Genomic DNA, 14,904 nt, shown 5'->3' with positions numbered 1-14,904 from the left:
CACCAACCAAGCAGCACTGCCGCCTTTCTCTGCCTCTGCCACCGCTAAACCCATACTGTACCCACCAACAGGGCAGGGGTGTTTGTGTATTTGTGTGTGTGTGGAGGGATATCATAGGGTGATTGAGATACAGGCCAACTGCACTCTCCTGTGCCTCGAGAGAGACTGAGAAGGGAGGAGGGACAAAGAGGAATGAAAGGCAAGAAAGGAATGAGAGAGGCAGAGGAAGGAAGAGTGTATGAGAACAGCAGTGTGAGGACTGACTGCCAAACCAACTGCCTGTTGCTCCAGTGGATTCCTCCTTCTCCTTCTCCTCTCTCTCCTCTCTCTCTCTCTCTATCCCATCTGTGTGCGCCTCCTCCTCTCATCTTCCTCTTGGATCTTCTGTAGCTGGTGTGGGAGCACAGAGGCTGAAGAGCATGTCACTGCCCCTGGATCTAGGCCCCTACCACCGGGACCAGGCCATGAGCACGCTGGAGAGGCAGCTCATCTGCCCCATCTGCCTGGAGGTCTTCACCAAGCCAGTAGTCATCCTGCCTTGCCAGCATAACCTCTGCCGCAAGTGTGCCAACGAGCTCTACCAGGTGTGTCACAGATGCATGGTGCTGGTTTGGATAAAAAAAGGAAAAAGAGTCTTATCTTTGTCTTGTTCAAGTCTTGTTCTGATGAGAGTACTTTTGTGTGTGCACATGTGTAGAAAAGAAAGGGGAGACTTTAAATCAGTCTGCGTGACTGTCTTGGAAGCTCTTAAAATCTGAAAATAGTCTGCCTTTGTAAATGGACACCCATGTACTCTATCTATCTCTGTGACATAATTACGTAGAGACTCTGTTAATTATGCCAATACAGATCATAAAAAACTATTCTGGTGTGCAGTTTGACTAAGAATCTGTTGTCCCTATCTGGACACAGAGATGTGTTAAAAACAACGCACGTTGTGTTATTTTTAACACATATTGTGTAACAAATTAAAAAAAAAAAAAAGGAAACAGCACAAACTGTGTTATCCCTATCTGGACATAGAGATGTGTTAAAAACAATGCAAGTTGTGTTGTATTCAACACATATTCGTTTTAAGAGTGTACAGACATGACTAAATTAACAGTTTATGGGAATTGTTACATGTCTTTAGGCAAATATATCTTCTAAAGACCTAGTAATTCTCTCTGGAAGCACTGAAGGGCTAGATGATATTCAGTAAATATTTTCCAAGCTAGGCCTGTCGCAGCACTTTAATGTATATCTAGGCCATGGGCAAACAGCATGACATCTGAGCTACTTTGAAAGCCATACTCCTCTTGCTCAACCCCCAGCTGTGGCACAGAAGGTTCAGGCAAAGTTACCACACCAAAGTTACCACACCAACATAAACACATACACATGCAAGGGTTGTGTCTTCAGTTGTTTATGAAGGCAGATAAAAATGTTTAACGCAAATTAAAGTGCTTGTGGCTCGGCCTAGATGACTGATCAAGGCTGGAGGTTACTAATGAGCATTGGCCTCTTACTGGAACATGCCAGAGGATCAACTGTGGATTATGCATGGGCTCGTCAACACAAGACCCCACTAGAATAGCACACAGTACCTGAAACTGACAACAATGCTGCCTAATAGACATCCATATTCTCTTCAGAATTTGGCAGTGAGCATAATTTAATACAGACAGACATTTGCACATATATGTACACATGAGTGTAAATATACTCATGACAGACGGCATGTCTAGATATGTGCATGCAGATGGAAGAGGTAGATATCATGGTTTAATACTATAACATCAAAGTATTCAAATGGGCAGCAAACTAATCCCAAACAGGTGTCTGGATGAGAAATGGCTAAACAAGGACTCAGGCTGGATACCTATGCACTGTGTGTGTATTTATTTATCTACCCAATACAAACAATAAAAGAATAACTGGAAAGATTATAGGCCACTCAGATGAACAAACTCTCCACATTGCCAAATATCTCAATTTGTAATCTGTGGCTTGTGGCAAGTCTTTATCTCATGATTTTATGGACTCTCATTAGCAAAGGACGACAGGGGTCAGTCAGATGGACACTGTTCTGGCACCTCTGTGCAAAGGAGTAAATAAAGCAATTTCTCCATGTGACATGGCACCCCATCTGATACAGTCTGAGTGTGTCAAGCCTGCCTAATAAACCTGTGACTGTTCTGCAAGCAGACAGAAAAAACATACCGGTGCTGACAGAACATAGAAACCTGATATGGTACTAGACTGTTTGTTTGGAGCATGGATCTGGCAGAGGGGGGCTAGCCCAGTCTATATGCTGCATGGAAAAAGTTGGTGAGCCTGCTATAGGATTACTGCCTCTCACCTCTGACCCTTTACAAGTGGATGTGGGATGAGAACGACACAGGCTGCAGCAGCAACTGCAGGGGCTTATATGGATGACTGGCTATGGATTGGGGCCTGTTACCCTTCTTCTCCTTCCTTCAGCTTGGTGCCGCCTGTATTAGTTAAATTGACTGAGGACCCATTGGCTTGTCATTTCCCCTAAGCCTCTAATCTAGCCCTGATTCGCACCGTGCTGGTCAATTCCGAGAGGCCTCAGAACACCATGTCCGCCCCAAATGACCAGGCAGCTGAAGTCTATTAAAGACTGCAACTATTTCAGGGTAGCCTCTTTCTCACCTTTCATCTGGTTCTCTCCCCAGCGCCATCTCTGTTCCTCTCTCTGTTTTCCATTTACTTTTCCTCAGAGAGGGAGCTGGAGGCAGCTGCGAGGTCTCCAACTCTTTCTGAATCCCTCACTGACCATGCTTTGACCTTCACTTGTTGACAAAATGTCATGTTTATCTCAAATGTGTATACTGTAAATGGCAAGTAGAGCAAATAGACAGACTGGGGTTGACTGTGAGGGGTAATTTGGGGTGGTTGAGGGGGTATGAAGAGACGTCATGACACGTTAGCCCAGTGGTTAGATCTTCCCTTGGCAACTGGGCCCAAAACAGGACACATTGATGTCACATGTAAATATTCCAAATTAAAAGTCAAAAAAGTCCCTGGGGTAGCAGCTGACAGCTAATGCTCAGTGAGGAAAGATATATAGTTAACACACACCAGCTGTTGATGGTGATGTTTTATGCCCCGAGAGTATCAGTATGAATGATTTAAAAATGTGCCTTTGAGACTAGTCTAGATTCTGATCTGTGACTAAAAATTCTCATCCGGAGAACAGGCTTGCTTAGTAAGAGATGTAGCCGTCACTGTTTCAGGTTGGTACCGGTGGGCGCTTCCGCTGTCCTTCCTGTCGGCACGAGGTGGTTCTTGATCGGCATGGCGTGTACGGGCTACAGCGCAATTTACTGGTGGAGAACATCATTGATGTTTACAAGCAGGAATCTGCTAGGTGAGAGATTAGGATCATTAACATTGTCATTGCAAAAAACAAAATATGAATATAATTGTAGCAAAGATCATAATCTTGATTGCTTTGTTTCCTTTTTGTCTCACTTTTATTGCAATATTGCTCTCTGACTGAAGTTCCCGGCCCCTGCCAAAAGTTCCAGTGCAACTCACCTGTGAGGAACACGAGGGTGAGAAGGTCAACATCTACTGCATCTCCTGCAATGTTCCCACCTGCTCGCTCTGCAAGGTTTTTGGAGCCCACAAGTCCTGCCAGGTAGCCCCTCTGCCAGAGGTCTACCAGCAGCAGAAGGTGAGAACTCACATGGACAGCTGGCCTAAGGAAGGTCGTTTAACAGCAGGTATCAGCTATTATTGGTCACAGTAATAAATGAAAAGAGGCCTCTCTGAGGTATGCCTATGTTTGGGTAAAAATCTATAACAACAGTGTTTTTAAAAGAAATGGTATTTGTTTGCATTATACTATTACAAACGTATCTGATTGTAAAATAAAAAATTAAACAATTTCCTTGCAGGCAGAGCTCAGTGATGGGATTGACTCACTGGTGGCCAGAAATGATCAAGTCCAAGCTTCCATCAGTGAGCTAGAGGAGATCTGTCGGAACATAGAGGTTTGTTCAAACCCATTTTGAATAGGTAAATAATATGCCTGTAGTCATGTCATCTGTAATCTTACACTTCACTACAGATACAGGATATAGAATGTAGGACATTGCATGTTATGACAATCTCAGCCATGTTAAACAGCACTGAATTTACTACAACGCTTAGTAATACATCCTCACTGTCACAGGACAACAGCAAGACCCAGAAGCAGGCTCTTTGTGAGAAGTTTGATCGTCTGTCTACCATATTAGAAGAGCGCCGGAAGATCATGACGCAACGCATCACTTATGAACAGGATGATAAGACAAACCACACTCAATCTCTGGTCCGTACCTATGGGGAGCAGGTGAACTCTAACTCCAAGCTGGTGGAGAATGCTCTGCACACCATGGAGGAGCCTGAAATGGCTGCCTTTGTTCAGGTATTCCATCTGTGAGGGATTTCCGAATAGTATATGTGTCTTATTGAGCTTGAGTATAACAGTAGCCTCTTTTTCACCACCACAGAATGCAAAGATTCTCATTGAGAAGTAAGTGTTACCTTTATTCATCCCGCCTTTGGTATTACTGTATCTTTGGGAATTCATTGGTTATTTAACAGCCTTTATTCCCCTTGTGTCTGGCATAAACTCACCAGAGTGAATGAGGCAGCCAATAGCATTGTTGTGGAAACCCTTGAGCCTGGCTATGAAAACATGGACCACTACAAGGTGAATTTCAATGCAGAGGAGAGGGCTCTTTACCAGCTTGACTTCATCAAGAGTGAGTCATCTGTTTTATTATGCATATACTGTATACATATATACACACACACGCTTTAACCCATATAAATTATACAGTGAACAATCCAATGGCCATAGAGACTAGAGAGTTTATTAAGAGTTACATTTGCATGATTAAACTGGCATCTTCAACAGTTGAAGAGGAAGTTGAGGAGGTCCCGGAAGAGCAGCCTGAGGCAGAACCTGAACCCATTCCAGAACCGGAGACAGAACTGGACTCAGAGAAAGAACCAGAGCCTGAAGCCGGCCCTGCTCCCATATTGGATCTTTTCCCCGAGGCAGAGGACTCAGAGCCAGTGCTAGAGCTGAAGTCTGAAACTTGGGGCGTCAAGGATTCAGAAGAGGGGGATAGGGAGGAGGTTCGGGGGCAGGCTGAGGGTTGCTCTGACCCCAAAATCGTGGACCTTTGTAAACAAGAGGGGATAAGCACCCAGCAGGTAAAGCTAGCTCACTTTTGTGTTCCCCTTGTGATTTGTTCCACCATGTCCTTGCCATTTCCTCCTCTTTGTTTTTTTAATCACCAATCTCTTTTTCCTCTCAGGCCTAATCAGCCATAAAATCTCCCCAATGTGCTTTGATTCCCTGCTTTTCTACTTGGCTAATATATTACCATGGTCATGCATAATGTTATTTTGTTTACTGTGATGAACAGTGAGTATAACTCCACCCATTAGCTTCTCTGACATAACCCTAAGAAAAGCTTTCCTTTACCCTATACCTTACAAGGATGAGCAGGAGTGTGGGTGCGAGGAGCATGATGCAGGTGACTTGGGAACCCAGAGCTTGCTGGCAGGTGCTAACGAAGACACCAAGCTCTACCCCGGCTGGTACAAAGCCAACAGCTGGCAGGTGGCTAGTCCTAGTGTGGCCCAGTCCAGTGACTCACTGCAGGTGCCAGATTGCCTTTCCCAAGTAGTAAGGGACTCCTCGCCCCAGTCTCCACCCCAGCCCCAATTCCAACAGTCCTTCCCACTGCCCGTGTGGATGGGCAGTGGTTTTATCCCCATGGCCCCAGAAAACCCAACCAGTCATTTTGGGAGGGTTTCCTCAGAGACCGCTCCAGGGTTCCTCCATCAGACAGGGGATGGAGGCTCCGATGTAGGCCAGCATTCTACCAACCAAGGCAGCATGATTGCCATCTCTCCACAGGTCAGTTTTTTCCCTCGGACTGGTTGTTCTCCTGCCGTGACCACCAATCATCATTACCATTGCTGCTGCTGCTGCTGCCAGTCCTGCTAGTCCTGCTGCTCTTTTCCATCAAGTCACCTGTGCATCATGGCCGTCTCCGCCTTGCCTTTTTCATCTTCCTCAACACTTTTCATCATCTCTGTCTTCTCGGTTGAGGGAAGGGCCTGGTTTAGGTGACTTTACAAAATGCAATAATGTACTCAAAGAAAATGGGTGTAAACTTATTTGGGGTGACAGCTGCAGAATGCTTGTAATGTTGTTGGGAAATATTGTGTGTATTTGAAAACTGTGTTGTGAAGCCACCTGCTAATGGTCTTTCCCTCTGTCATGTGACTGTGTGCCAGCCAGCATCACTCTGAGGATCTCATTGCCATGTTCCTCCATCACTTCCATCTCTTTGTAGGCCGTCACCTTCTTCTTTTACTTCCTGGCTTTGATGGTCATTCTTCAGCGGGTTTGGGGGCACATTCAGTGCATCATTTGTACATAGCAGTGAAGGAAGAGCCAAGTTTCAGGTACTGGTCTGAGAATGCTCTTGTGAATGAGGGCATGTTTGGGGTAGGGGATAGACATTATTACACATTACTGGCAGATGGCTGAGTGTGTAAACAAAGTGTTGCTTGCAGACAGTGACCTTTCCATGACATGCTTTGTTTTTCTTGGCAGTGAAGTAGAGATTGTGAGGCAATTTTCAGGCCCAGATTAACAAAACTGTCTCTGCCGTGGAAAGAAAAGTGTGACTAGTCAGACAGTTTTATTGGTTTATGGAATGCTGCAATAACCAAGTTGAAAATAGCTTGTCAGTATTTCTAATATTTTAGCATGGAAACAACATGCTTGCAAAGGCATTGGCTGATAGTCAAAGTATGTGCATTGTAAGGATTGTTTTTTATCTCTAGTTGAACTGTTGGTGTGTTTGTTTTTATTTGGACAAAGAAATTACAATCTGCACCACACACTGCATGTGTTGTTTGCTACAATAGAGGACTCAGTGGTGTAATCTTGGCATGAAATCTATTTTGCCAGTTACACTTCCAGTCTTTGTGTTTTGTAATGCTCTGAGAGTTGTTTTGGATTCTGGCTCCCGTTTAATCCATTTTAATCTGCAGGAAACTCTTGGCAGATGTAACGTCCTGGTTCAAGGACAAGACAAAACACAAGGGCACACGCCACACCACGAGTAAATTTGCAATAATTTATTTAGAGCGCTTAACAATAAACAACAGATCATTAAAAAAAACCTGAATATGTCAATAGTCAGTGGTGTAGGCAAATGTATGGATGCATTGAGTGAATGTAGTAGTGCTAAAATAAAGAAAGAAAACAAGTAGCCTACCCAAAGCCTAACAAAACCCAGACTCAGGTCTGCCGCTGCCACCAACAGCCCTACGCCCGCTCTACTCCCACAAAGCATGAGAATGGCATTTTAAAGACCCTGAACACCAGGTGTGCTAATCAATTAAACAATGATTGATGAGCAGGCCAATCTGACGAGGACGCCACAAGCTGACGAGGACGCCATGTACTCGTCACAGCAGACATGCACACTGGATCTGACACACTGTTACAATCCCCTCTACTTTACAGCAAAAACAGTAAAGTAGAGGGGATTTTTACAGAAGGCATAGACATTTTAAAAAATAGAAATGCCAAACAAGCCAGATTTATAGAAAACAGATACAAAGACAGATTAATCAGCATTCAGGTAATTTGCCAAAAAAACAAGAGGACACAGAGAGGGGAAAAAATTAAATAAGTGGAAAAAAATACAAAGGTACTCAAAGTCTGTTCCCTCCCTCCTTTTCTAGGGTCACCCTCCTTCAGTGGGACCCCAGGACGGGAGAGTGATGGAGCAGATCACTGGGTCAACCTCAGAGCCCAGCCCTGGCGCCCCCTTGTGGCTGGACATGTAGGGTGACAGGGCAGGCAGGCAGGTCAGTCAGGTCATGGCTGAAAGAAATGAAACAGGCTGTAACAGGATTTCAAGTCTTCATGACCTTGCATGTGAGGTTGGCTAGCCAGCAAAACTGGATCAACATGCTAAGCAATATGCTTTCAGCCGATACATTCTTGGTCATGTCCTGCAGGCCTACTTGAGGAAGCAGTTTTCTGGTGGTTTGTTTTTAGTGTGGAGGAGTACTTCATATCTCCTATAGCTAACCATAAACCACCATGTTTAGAAGTGTCAAAAAAAGTTGTTTTGGTATTTGTGAATATGAACGAGTGTTACACATGCAGTAGCTGTGTGTTGTCCTATCTTGTCTTGCTTATAGGGAGCAGTTTTCCATGCAAAGAATCATTCCGTGTTGTGTGTGTGTGTACAGTACCCTCCAGAATGATTGGTATCTTTGGTAAAGTTGACTAAAAACAGGTATAAATAATGTTTTGGTGATTTATTGTAATCTCACAATTAAACCAATGACAACCAACCTTGAAGGGAAGCAAATTTATTCTGAGAAAAAAATTATAAAGATTTTTTTTTAAATTCTTAACAAAAACACCTTGACCTTTTCCCTAAAAATCCCTTGGTTTGTATTCTCCAACTCATAGTTGAATATTACAAGCTGTTTTATTGTCAAAGGGAGGATTAAGAAGGTATTACAAGCAGGGGTGCCGATAATTGTGGGCGACATGCTTTTGTTAAAAATATTTATTTCTTTATGAGATTTTGAAATTTGCTTCCCTTCAAGGTTGGATTTGTCCTCGTTGTTTTCATTGTGAGATTACAATAAATCACCAAATCAATTAATGTGCATGCAAGCTCACATGCTGTGTGTACTGTGCCAGTGCCTCTGCATATATGTGCACATGTCCATCAATGTGATGCGAGTATGGATGTTTCCCTGTGTGCATGCATGTTGACTGGCTCACTCTCTGTGCAGTCTTTAGCCCCAGTGTACCCTGCGCAGCCCGGGCCCAGCCTCCCTGTCAGCGGTGACTCCACACGCCTCAGCTTCTCATTCTCCTGGCTGAATGCTCTCTCCAAAAAGGCAAAGCAGTGAGAGCTTTGTGTCAATCAATGCCTCACACTACTATCCACAAAAGGCAAACTATAAATGAATGAAGACCTGTAGGTGATGGACTATGCTGATTCCAGCCAGGACATGTTCTGAGGAAGGCTTGTCTGTATCAGATTTTTTTCTGATAAAAGTGCTACAAACAGATTATAATTTTATGTCAATAATGAATTTTCAACTTGACCTTAGAAAAATGACAATGAGTGGAGAGTCACATTTACCATTATTGAGTACAGATTCCCACCTTCCTGAAATTAATTATTTGATTGCTGTGCTCAATATGTCTGTATCTGAGCTATGGCTATTCTATGCCTCAGTTTAGTTGCTGTTTGAGCCAGTATTTTTTCAGTAGTTTTAGAGACATACAGCTTAGTTTATAATTAATGGTTACCTTGGACACATTTTTCCTCACACTCATTGATTATTTTTATAGTAGGCTACAAGATGTTGGAAGTGTGATGTCCTTCAGTGATTGTGGAATAAAGGGCATGAAACTTGTGTTGTTAAAGTTTTATTGTTCTTATGGTATGGTGTTGAGGTTACAATTCAGAGGGTAATTAATCGCTACATTTGTAGGTAATCAATTCTGTTTGCTGTGATAAGACACTGCATACACTCCAACTTTACCACATTTGGAGCACACCAGTAACCTATCTGAGCAGCTTACATAGGATATTAGGCAAATTTAGTGGAGAAGGGAGAGATTGAAAGGAGTTGGATCCAAGGCTAGCCTATCAATATTAACAAAAATGCCAGGGGATCATGCTCTACAACTGACTGATTAATGGCCTGCTGCTAGGATCAGGTGCTGACAATTTCTTTCAATCAAGAATAATGGCACACACTATAAAACACGTATGCAGGGCAGGCTCAGGCATATCACATTCCTGTTGACTTTCTCATCACATCTACCAAACTTCAGCAAGTAGGTAAATGGTTTTGTATGTTTTCATGTGTTTTAAAAGGTCAATATAGTCTTATTTTTGTATCTGTTAAATTTATAACTCATTATCCTGACTGATTCAAGCCAATTTTTACTCTGTTGCCAGGGCTTGATCAAACTTGTCCACTGTTGCACCTTAAACTATTTAGGGCTAAGAGATCATTTATTTTGTTAAACATGATAAACGAAGCAAGAAAATGGGACGGGCTTCAGCAGTTTTAGGTGTTGCTTGTCCGTTTGGTAGGCAACTTGAGGGGGAAATTCAAATCTTAATCACCATCTCACTTACAGAAATGTCTGGTCGGGGGAAAAAAGTTGCTGTTCCTGCTGTCAAGACCAGCACGACCCGCTCTGCCCGTGCCGGTTTGCAATTCCCTGTTGGTCGAATTGCTCGCTTGCTGCGCAAAGGCAACTATGCAGCGCGCATCGGAAGCGGGGCGTCTGTCTACATGGCTGCTGTAATCGAATACCTGTGCGCTGAAATTTTGGAGTTGGCTGGTAATGCCAGCAAGGATAACAAGAAAAAGAGGATCGGTCCACGTCACATCCAGCTTGCTGTTAGGAACGACGAGGAGCTCAACAGTCTTTTCGGAGGGGTGACCATCTCGGAAGGCGGTGTTCTTCCAAACATCCACGCTCAACTGCTGCCCAAGAAGACCATGAGTGTTGACGCAAGCAAAGATGTAAATTCCCAAGAGTTTTAAGTCCTCAACTAAGTCTATTTTTAAGCACTTTCTAATCAAATAAAAAAAATATTTTACATACTCCTGCCTGAGTGATACATTTTATGAATAATGGGTTGACTTCACATCTCCCGTCATCTCAAAACCATGGGGTGTAACACGTGGGCTTAATATGGCACCTCAAGTCGTGACCTTAAGTGTTTTTTAAAAGTTGTAAACTCCACACCAAATTCAAAGTGTTCTAAAACTCTGATCACTGATAAAAAGTTGGTTTCGTGGCACAACTTATCCCATATGGGTAAGATGAGCCTAGGTGTGGGGTAAATTGGTAAACACAAATTTTACAAGTAAAATATGTTCTTCAAACAATATGTTTGTAGAAATTAAGTCACGGACACCATAACTGAATTTGCCAAATAGATTCAACTTAACTGCAATTTGCCAGGACCTGTTTAGGCCTGTAACATTATTTTTGTCGCCTGTTTACCTTTTGTATGCGCCCATTTAATTAACTTAAAGGCAAGGCACTCTAAGCAATGTTTGGTAACATCACATGTCAAACAAAACGGAGCTTGCTATTCGCTCCCCCTCCCTCCCCTGCAAATGAATCTCCCCAACAGACCTCTCCAGAATAAGTCCCGCCTCCTAACTTCCGTATCCATCCAGCCTTCGGTTGTCAATGGGAAATAACATGGCGTTTTGAAAGATCATACCTGTCAAACTCTGTAGGTGACAAAGTAGAAAAAGCTGGTGGGCAGATTGGCCTACACACTTCTGCCATCTAGTTTCCACTGGATTTTTTGATTGTCGGTAGGTGTGTGTAGGCCAATCTGCCCACCATTTTTTTCTACTTCGCTACCTACAGATGTTTTACCGGTATGATATTTCGAAACGCCATGTTATTTTCCATAGACAATCGACGCCCGGAAGTTGGATGGATACGGAAGTTACGGAGGCGGGACTTATTCTGGAGAGGTCTATAGAGTGGTGAAGTCCCGCCCCTTCCGTTTGCCTCCATGGGACCTATCTTTCAAAAAAATTTGAACGGCAGTCTATGGCGAAAAATAAATTATTTTCTGGTCCCGGTTGACTTGTGCCTTGAATTACCCATATGATGTTTGTCAATGTTTAAAGACAATTTTTCATGTAAAGACATTTGCAGTTTGTTTCGCAAATTGAATTACAACTTTGTGAAAGATCATAATTCCAACGACTACAAACTCATCAGTCGCGCTAGTGACGTTAGCTCATTCACAGCCACACTAGATTGTACAAGCATACCAGCAACAGGTCTTAATTGGGCTTTCCTTGCCGAAGAAAATACCATGAGTCAGAGGATTAAACACATCAGGTAAGTTGTATTCGTCCATAGACTGTACATTACATACTGTTAAGTGACATAGCAGGCAGCAAGATGCAACGTTAACTAGCATAACAGCTCTTATCGTTTCATTACGTTGGTGACGTACATCGTTCGAGACGAGAGATGTAGTCCACTGAGTGGATTCGCATAAAACCAACATAACTTTTGAAGTCTATCGAACAACAGTACTTTCTTGACGTGAAAAATTATCTTTTAAATTCACACACATCATGTGTGAAATTTGTGGCACAATTCAAACTGGACCAAAAAATAATTGTTATCTCTCCATTAACTCCCGTTCATAATTCTTTGAAAGATAGGTCACGTGGACCGGAAGTAGAAGGGGCGGGACTTCACCACTCTATGGCCTGTTGACAAGGTGCTCCTCTGGCTGGAACAGTTATGTTTTTATGGCCAGGCTGGACCAGGTTGTTTTTGTTGCCGTTTTTGGAGCCTGGGCTGTCCAGAGACCGTGTAATTTAATTTTACAGTGTATTCAGGCTAGAGGCAGATGGTGAGGTGATGTTTGTACGGTGTACATTTTAGGACATCCTCAGCTGTCAGACTCAGGTGTCACACATCAGATGAAAAGGCATCAGGACTCAGGAAAACCGCTGTCAAGTTTACGGAATTACAGTCATGTCTCAGACATCAGATGAAAAGGAATCAGGTCTCAGGAAAAGCGGAGTCAGACGAAAAGTTCTCAGACGAAAAGTTATCAGAGTCAGGTTTTGTTCGTCTGACTCCGCTTCTTCTGACAGCGGTTTTCCTGAGACCTGACTCCTTTTTATCTGATCTCTGAAACCTGAATCTGATCACTTTTTATCTGAGACCTTTTAGTCTGACTCCGCTTTTCCTGAGACCTGACTCTTTTTCATCTGATGTCTGAAACCTGACTCTGATAACTTTTCATCTGAGAACTTTTCGTCGGACTCCTGAGACTCCGCTTTTCCTGAGACCTGATTCCTTTTCCTTTTATAGAGCTGCACAGTCCCGCCCACAGCCAAAATGCGGTTAGGTGCCGGATGTAAGATTCCCATTCATTTGTCCCATTGACGTTTGGAAAAATCCGTATCTAAAGAGTTTTACAGCATGTCTTAGGCTAACCAGCTACGGCATAACTCATAAGCATACAACATATCATTTTGAGTGAAAAAACGAAGAGAAAATCCAAAAAAGTACAATACTGTGTACATATTTTCATTTCCGAGCGAAGGAACTACTCATCCCATAAACCACTGCGCCTCACTGAATAATATTCACCCCTTGCAGACACGTGACTTAAGTCACGTGACGGCTCCATGCTGGACGGCAAAAAGATAGGAGACGGACGGCAAATTACATTATGTCATAACGATTATGATGAACTGAACACCATTACTATAACATCTTTGTAGTTCAATGTATTGCTGTTTGGGGTCTGATAGTCAATGAAAGATGCCAGTGGTGTTGTTAGATGAAATGGGTCATGATCGCAAATGTAAAGTTATTAAAACTGGTGGTAACAGCAAGTGGAGATAACATTAGGTCATAACGTTAGGCTACTGTAATTAACATTATGGTAAATGAACACCCATAAGTATTTCTAGACCAAAATATTGCAAAGCGATTTGGTTACTTTATTTGTCTTGTACTTTATTAGTTGTAACATAGTCAAAACGTTAAGAATGTCATAACAGAACATGAAATAATAACTTAGCTGCCACACTTAGAAGCTAGCTATTCTAGCTAACGTTTATCGTACCTCATAGTGCTAGGGCTAATGTAACTTCGTCAGTTTGTAACGTTGCCCAGCTTAATAAACTTACTTCTTAGGCCTACATGTCTTAAGTTAAAGAATTGAAAGAAATAGGAAATAAAAAAACTTGAACGGTATTATCTGTTTACATTCAGATCTTGCCAAAGACTTTGCCTAAGTGCTATCTGCCGTCCTGTTCAGAGTCTATGGTTGCTATAGCAACCGCTGCTGTGCTTCATACACTGAGGAGATAAGCATGCAATTGTGGTTGAAATACTCCCCAAAACACAAAGAAAACAAACCAAAATATATCTATGCAAGAACATGGGATGTTGTTGTATTCCAAACAATAAGCCAACAGTCGTGGAAGGGCATTATTACGGTTAAATCTCACTATAATCTCCTAGCTGTGCGATATGTCCCATTACAACCCATTGATTTGATTCGTGTTCTTGCCGTGCACTAGGCTATTTTGCTGTGGCGCGAACAAAACGTGACGTCACTTGCAAGGGGCCAAAAGGCAAAATTGGCGCGATTTATTTTGCCATTTCCAACCGGCGACAGCACGCGAACCCTTTTCTCCAAACAGTGATTTTTATATAGTGAATGTGCAGTTAATAGCAGTTATTTCAGGTGTAATCGTGTAAATAATAGTGTTTTGATATTGAATTTTATATTTATCATCGTGTATTTTATATCGTGTGTGTGTGAAAGCGGTTAACGTGGCAGTGCTTCGTAACGTTACCTGACTCATCCTATGCTGTCATCACTGCTCAGTCGGGCTGATGCATGGACTGGTGCATGGTCTGCTCTTGGACCACCGTATTCAGTTTATTAATTTGCTGTGAATTATTACACAAAATGTTCTTTAAATGCACGAAGTATTCCTAGGTTAATGATTGATATGAATCATACAGTATGAAGGCTACAGTAGCCTAGCTAATGTTAACTAGCACTGCTAGCAGCATTAATGTTACCAACCTCCCTTAACTCACCACAACTTTGTAGGTCTTGTCCCTCATGCTGGCCCTTACAAAACCCACAAACTGACTCTCGGACACACAACAGTCAATAATGTGACCCGATTTAAAGTGGCTTTCACCCCTTTGGACACTCACTAAAACATAAAATATTTCATACTGTGTTGCAGCATAGGCTAATGTTAGCTGCATTATGTAATGACATACAATGT

The 14,904-nt window shown here is 42.7% G+C and overlaps 2 protein-coding genes across 7 annotated transcripts; both read left to right on the top strand.

Annotated features, from left to right (window-relative positions):
* The first annotated feature begins 97 nt into the window (after positions 1 to 97).
* trim101 (tripartite motif containing 101) lies at positions 98 to 9,483 on the top strand. 6 transcript variants are annotated; one of them, XR_007193306.1, is made up of 12 exons: positions 98 to 584; positions 3,228 to 3,376; positions 3,511 to 3,685; positions 3,909 to 4,004; positions 4,187 to 4,420; positions 4,506 to 4,528; positions 4,636 to 4,760; positions 4,916 to 5,217; positions 5,507 to 5,929; positions 6,372 to 6,483; positions 7,777 to 7,902; positions 8,851 to 9,483. XR_007193306.1 is itself a non-coding variant. In XM_048240536.1 (11 exons), the coding sequence occupies exons 1-10, from the start codon at positions 420 to 422 to the stop codon at positions 6,456 to 6,458; spliced, it is 1,779 nt and encodes a 592-aa protein (XP_048096493.1). In that variant the 5' UTR covers positions 98 to 419; the 3' UTR covers positions 6,459 to 6,483; positions 8,851 to 9,483. The 6 variants fall into 6 exon arrangements, 2 of the variants coding, with proteins under 2 accessions (XP_048096493.1, XP_048096494.1); XR_007193307.1 differs by lacking the exon at positions 5,507 to 5,929; XR_007193304.1 differs by having other exon boundaries at positions 5,507 to 6,483.
* A 738-nt stretch (positions 9,484 to 10,221) lies between these two features.
* Positions 10,222 to 10,632, top strand: LOC125292974 (histone H2A, sperm-like). The gene has a single exon (XM_048240572.1). It carries the CDS (start codon positions 10,222 to 10,224, stop codon positions 10,630 to 10,632), a length of 411 nt encoding a protein of 136 aa, XP_048096529.1.
* The last annotated feature ends 4,272 nt before the right edge of the window (positions 10,633 to 14,904 follow it).

Source organism: Alosa alosa, chromosome 4 (assembly GCF_017589495.1).
Source record: "Alosa alosa isolate M-15738 ecotype Scorff River chromosome 4, AALO_Geno_1.1, whole genome shotgun sequence".
NCBI lineage: Eukaryota > Metazoa > Chordata > Actinopteri > Clupeiformes > Clupeidae > Alosa > Alosa alosa.
Note: the sequence above shows the minus strand (reverse complement) of the source record. Positions and strands in the feature narration are given on the sequence as shown.

Coding starts and splice junctions, on each gene's coding strand:
- trim101 (XM_048240536.1), top strand. CDS start 420: ATGTCACTGCCCCTGGATCTAGGCCCCTACCACCGGGACCAGGCCATG. Junction 4,761..4,915: donor CCAGCTTGACTTCATCAAGA/GTGAGTCATCTG, acceptor CATCTTCAACAG/TTGAAGAGGAAGTTGAGGAG. Junction 5,930..6,371: donor TGATTGCCATCTCTCCACAG/GTCAGTTTTTTC, acceptor ATCTCTTTGTAG/GCCGTCACCTTCTTCTTTTA.
- LOC125292974 (XM_048240572.1), top strand. CDS start 10,222: ATGTCTGGTCGGGGGAAAAAAGTTGCTGTTCCTGCTGTCAAGACCAGC.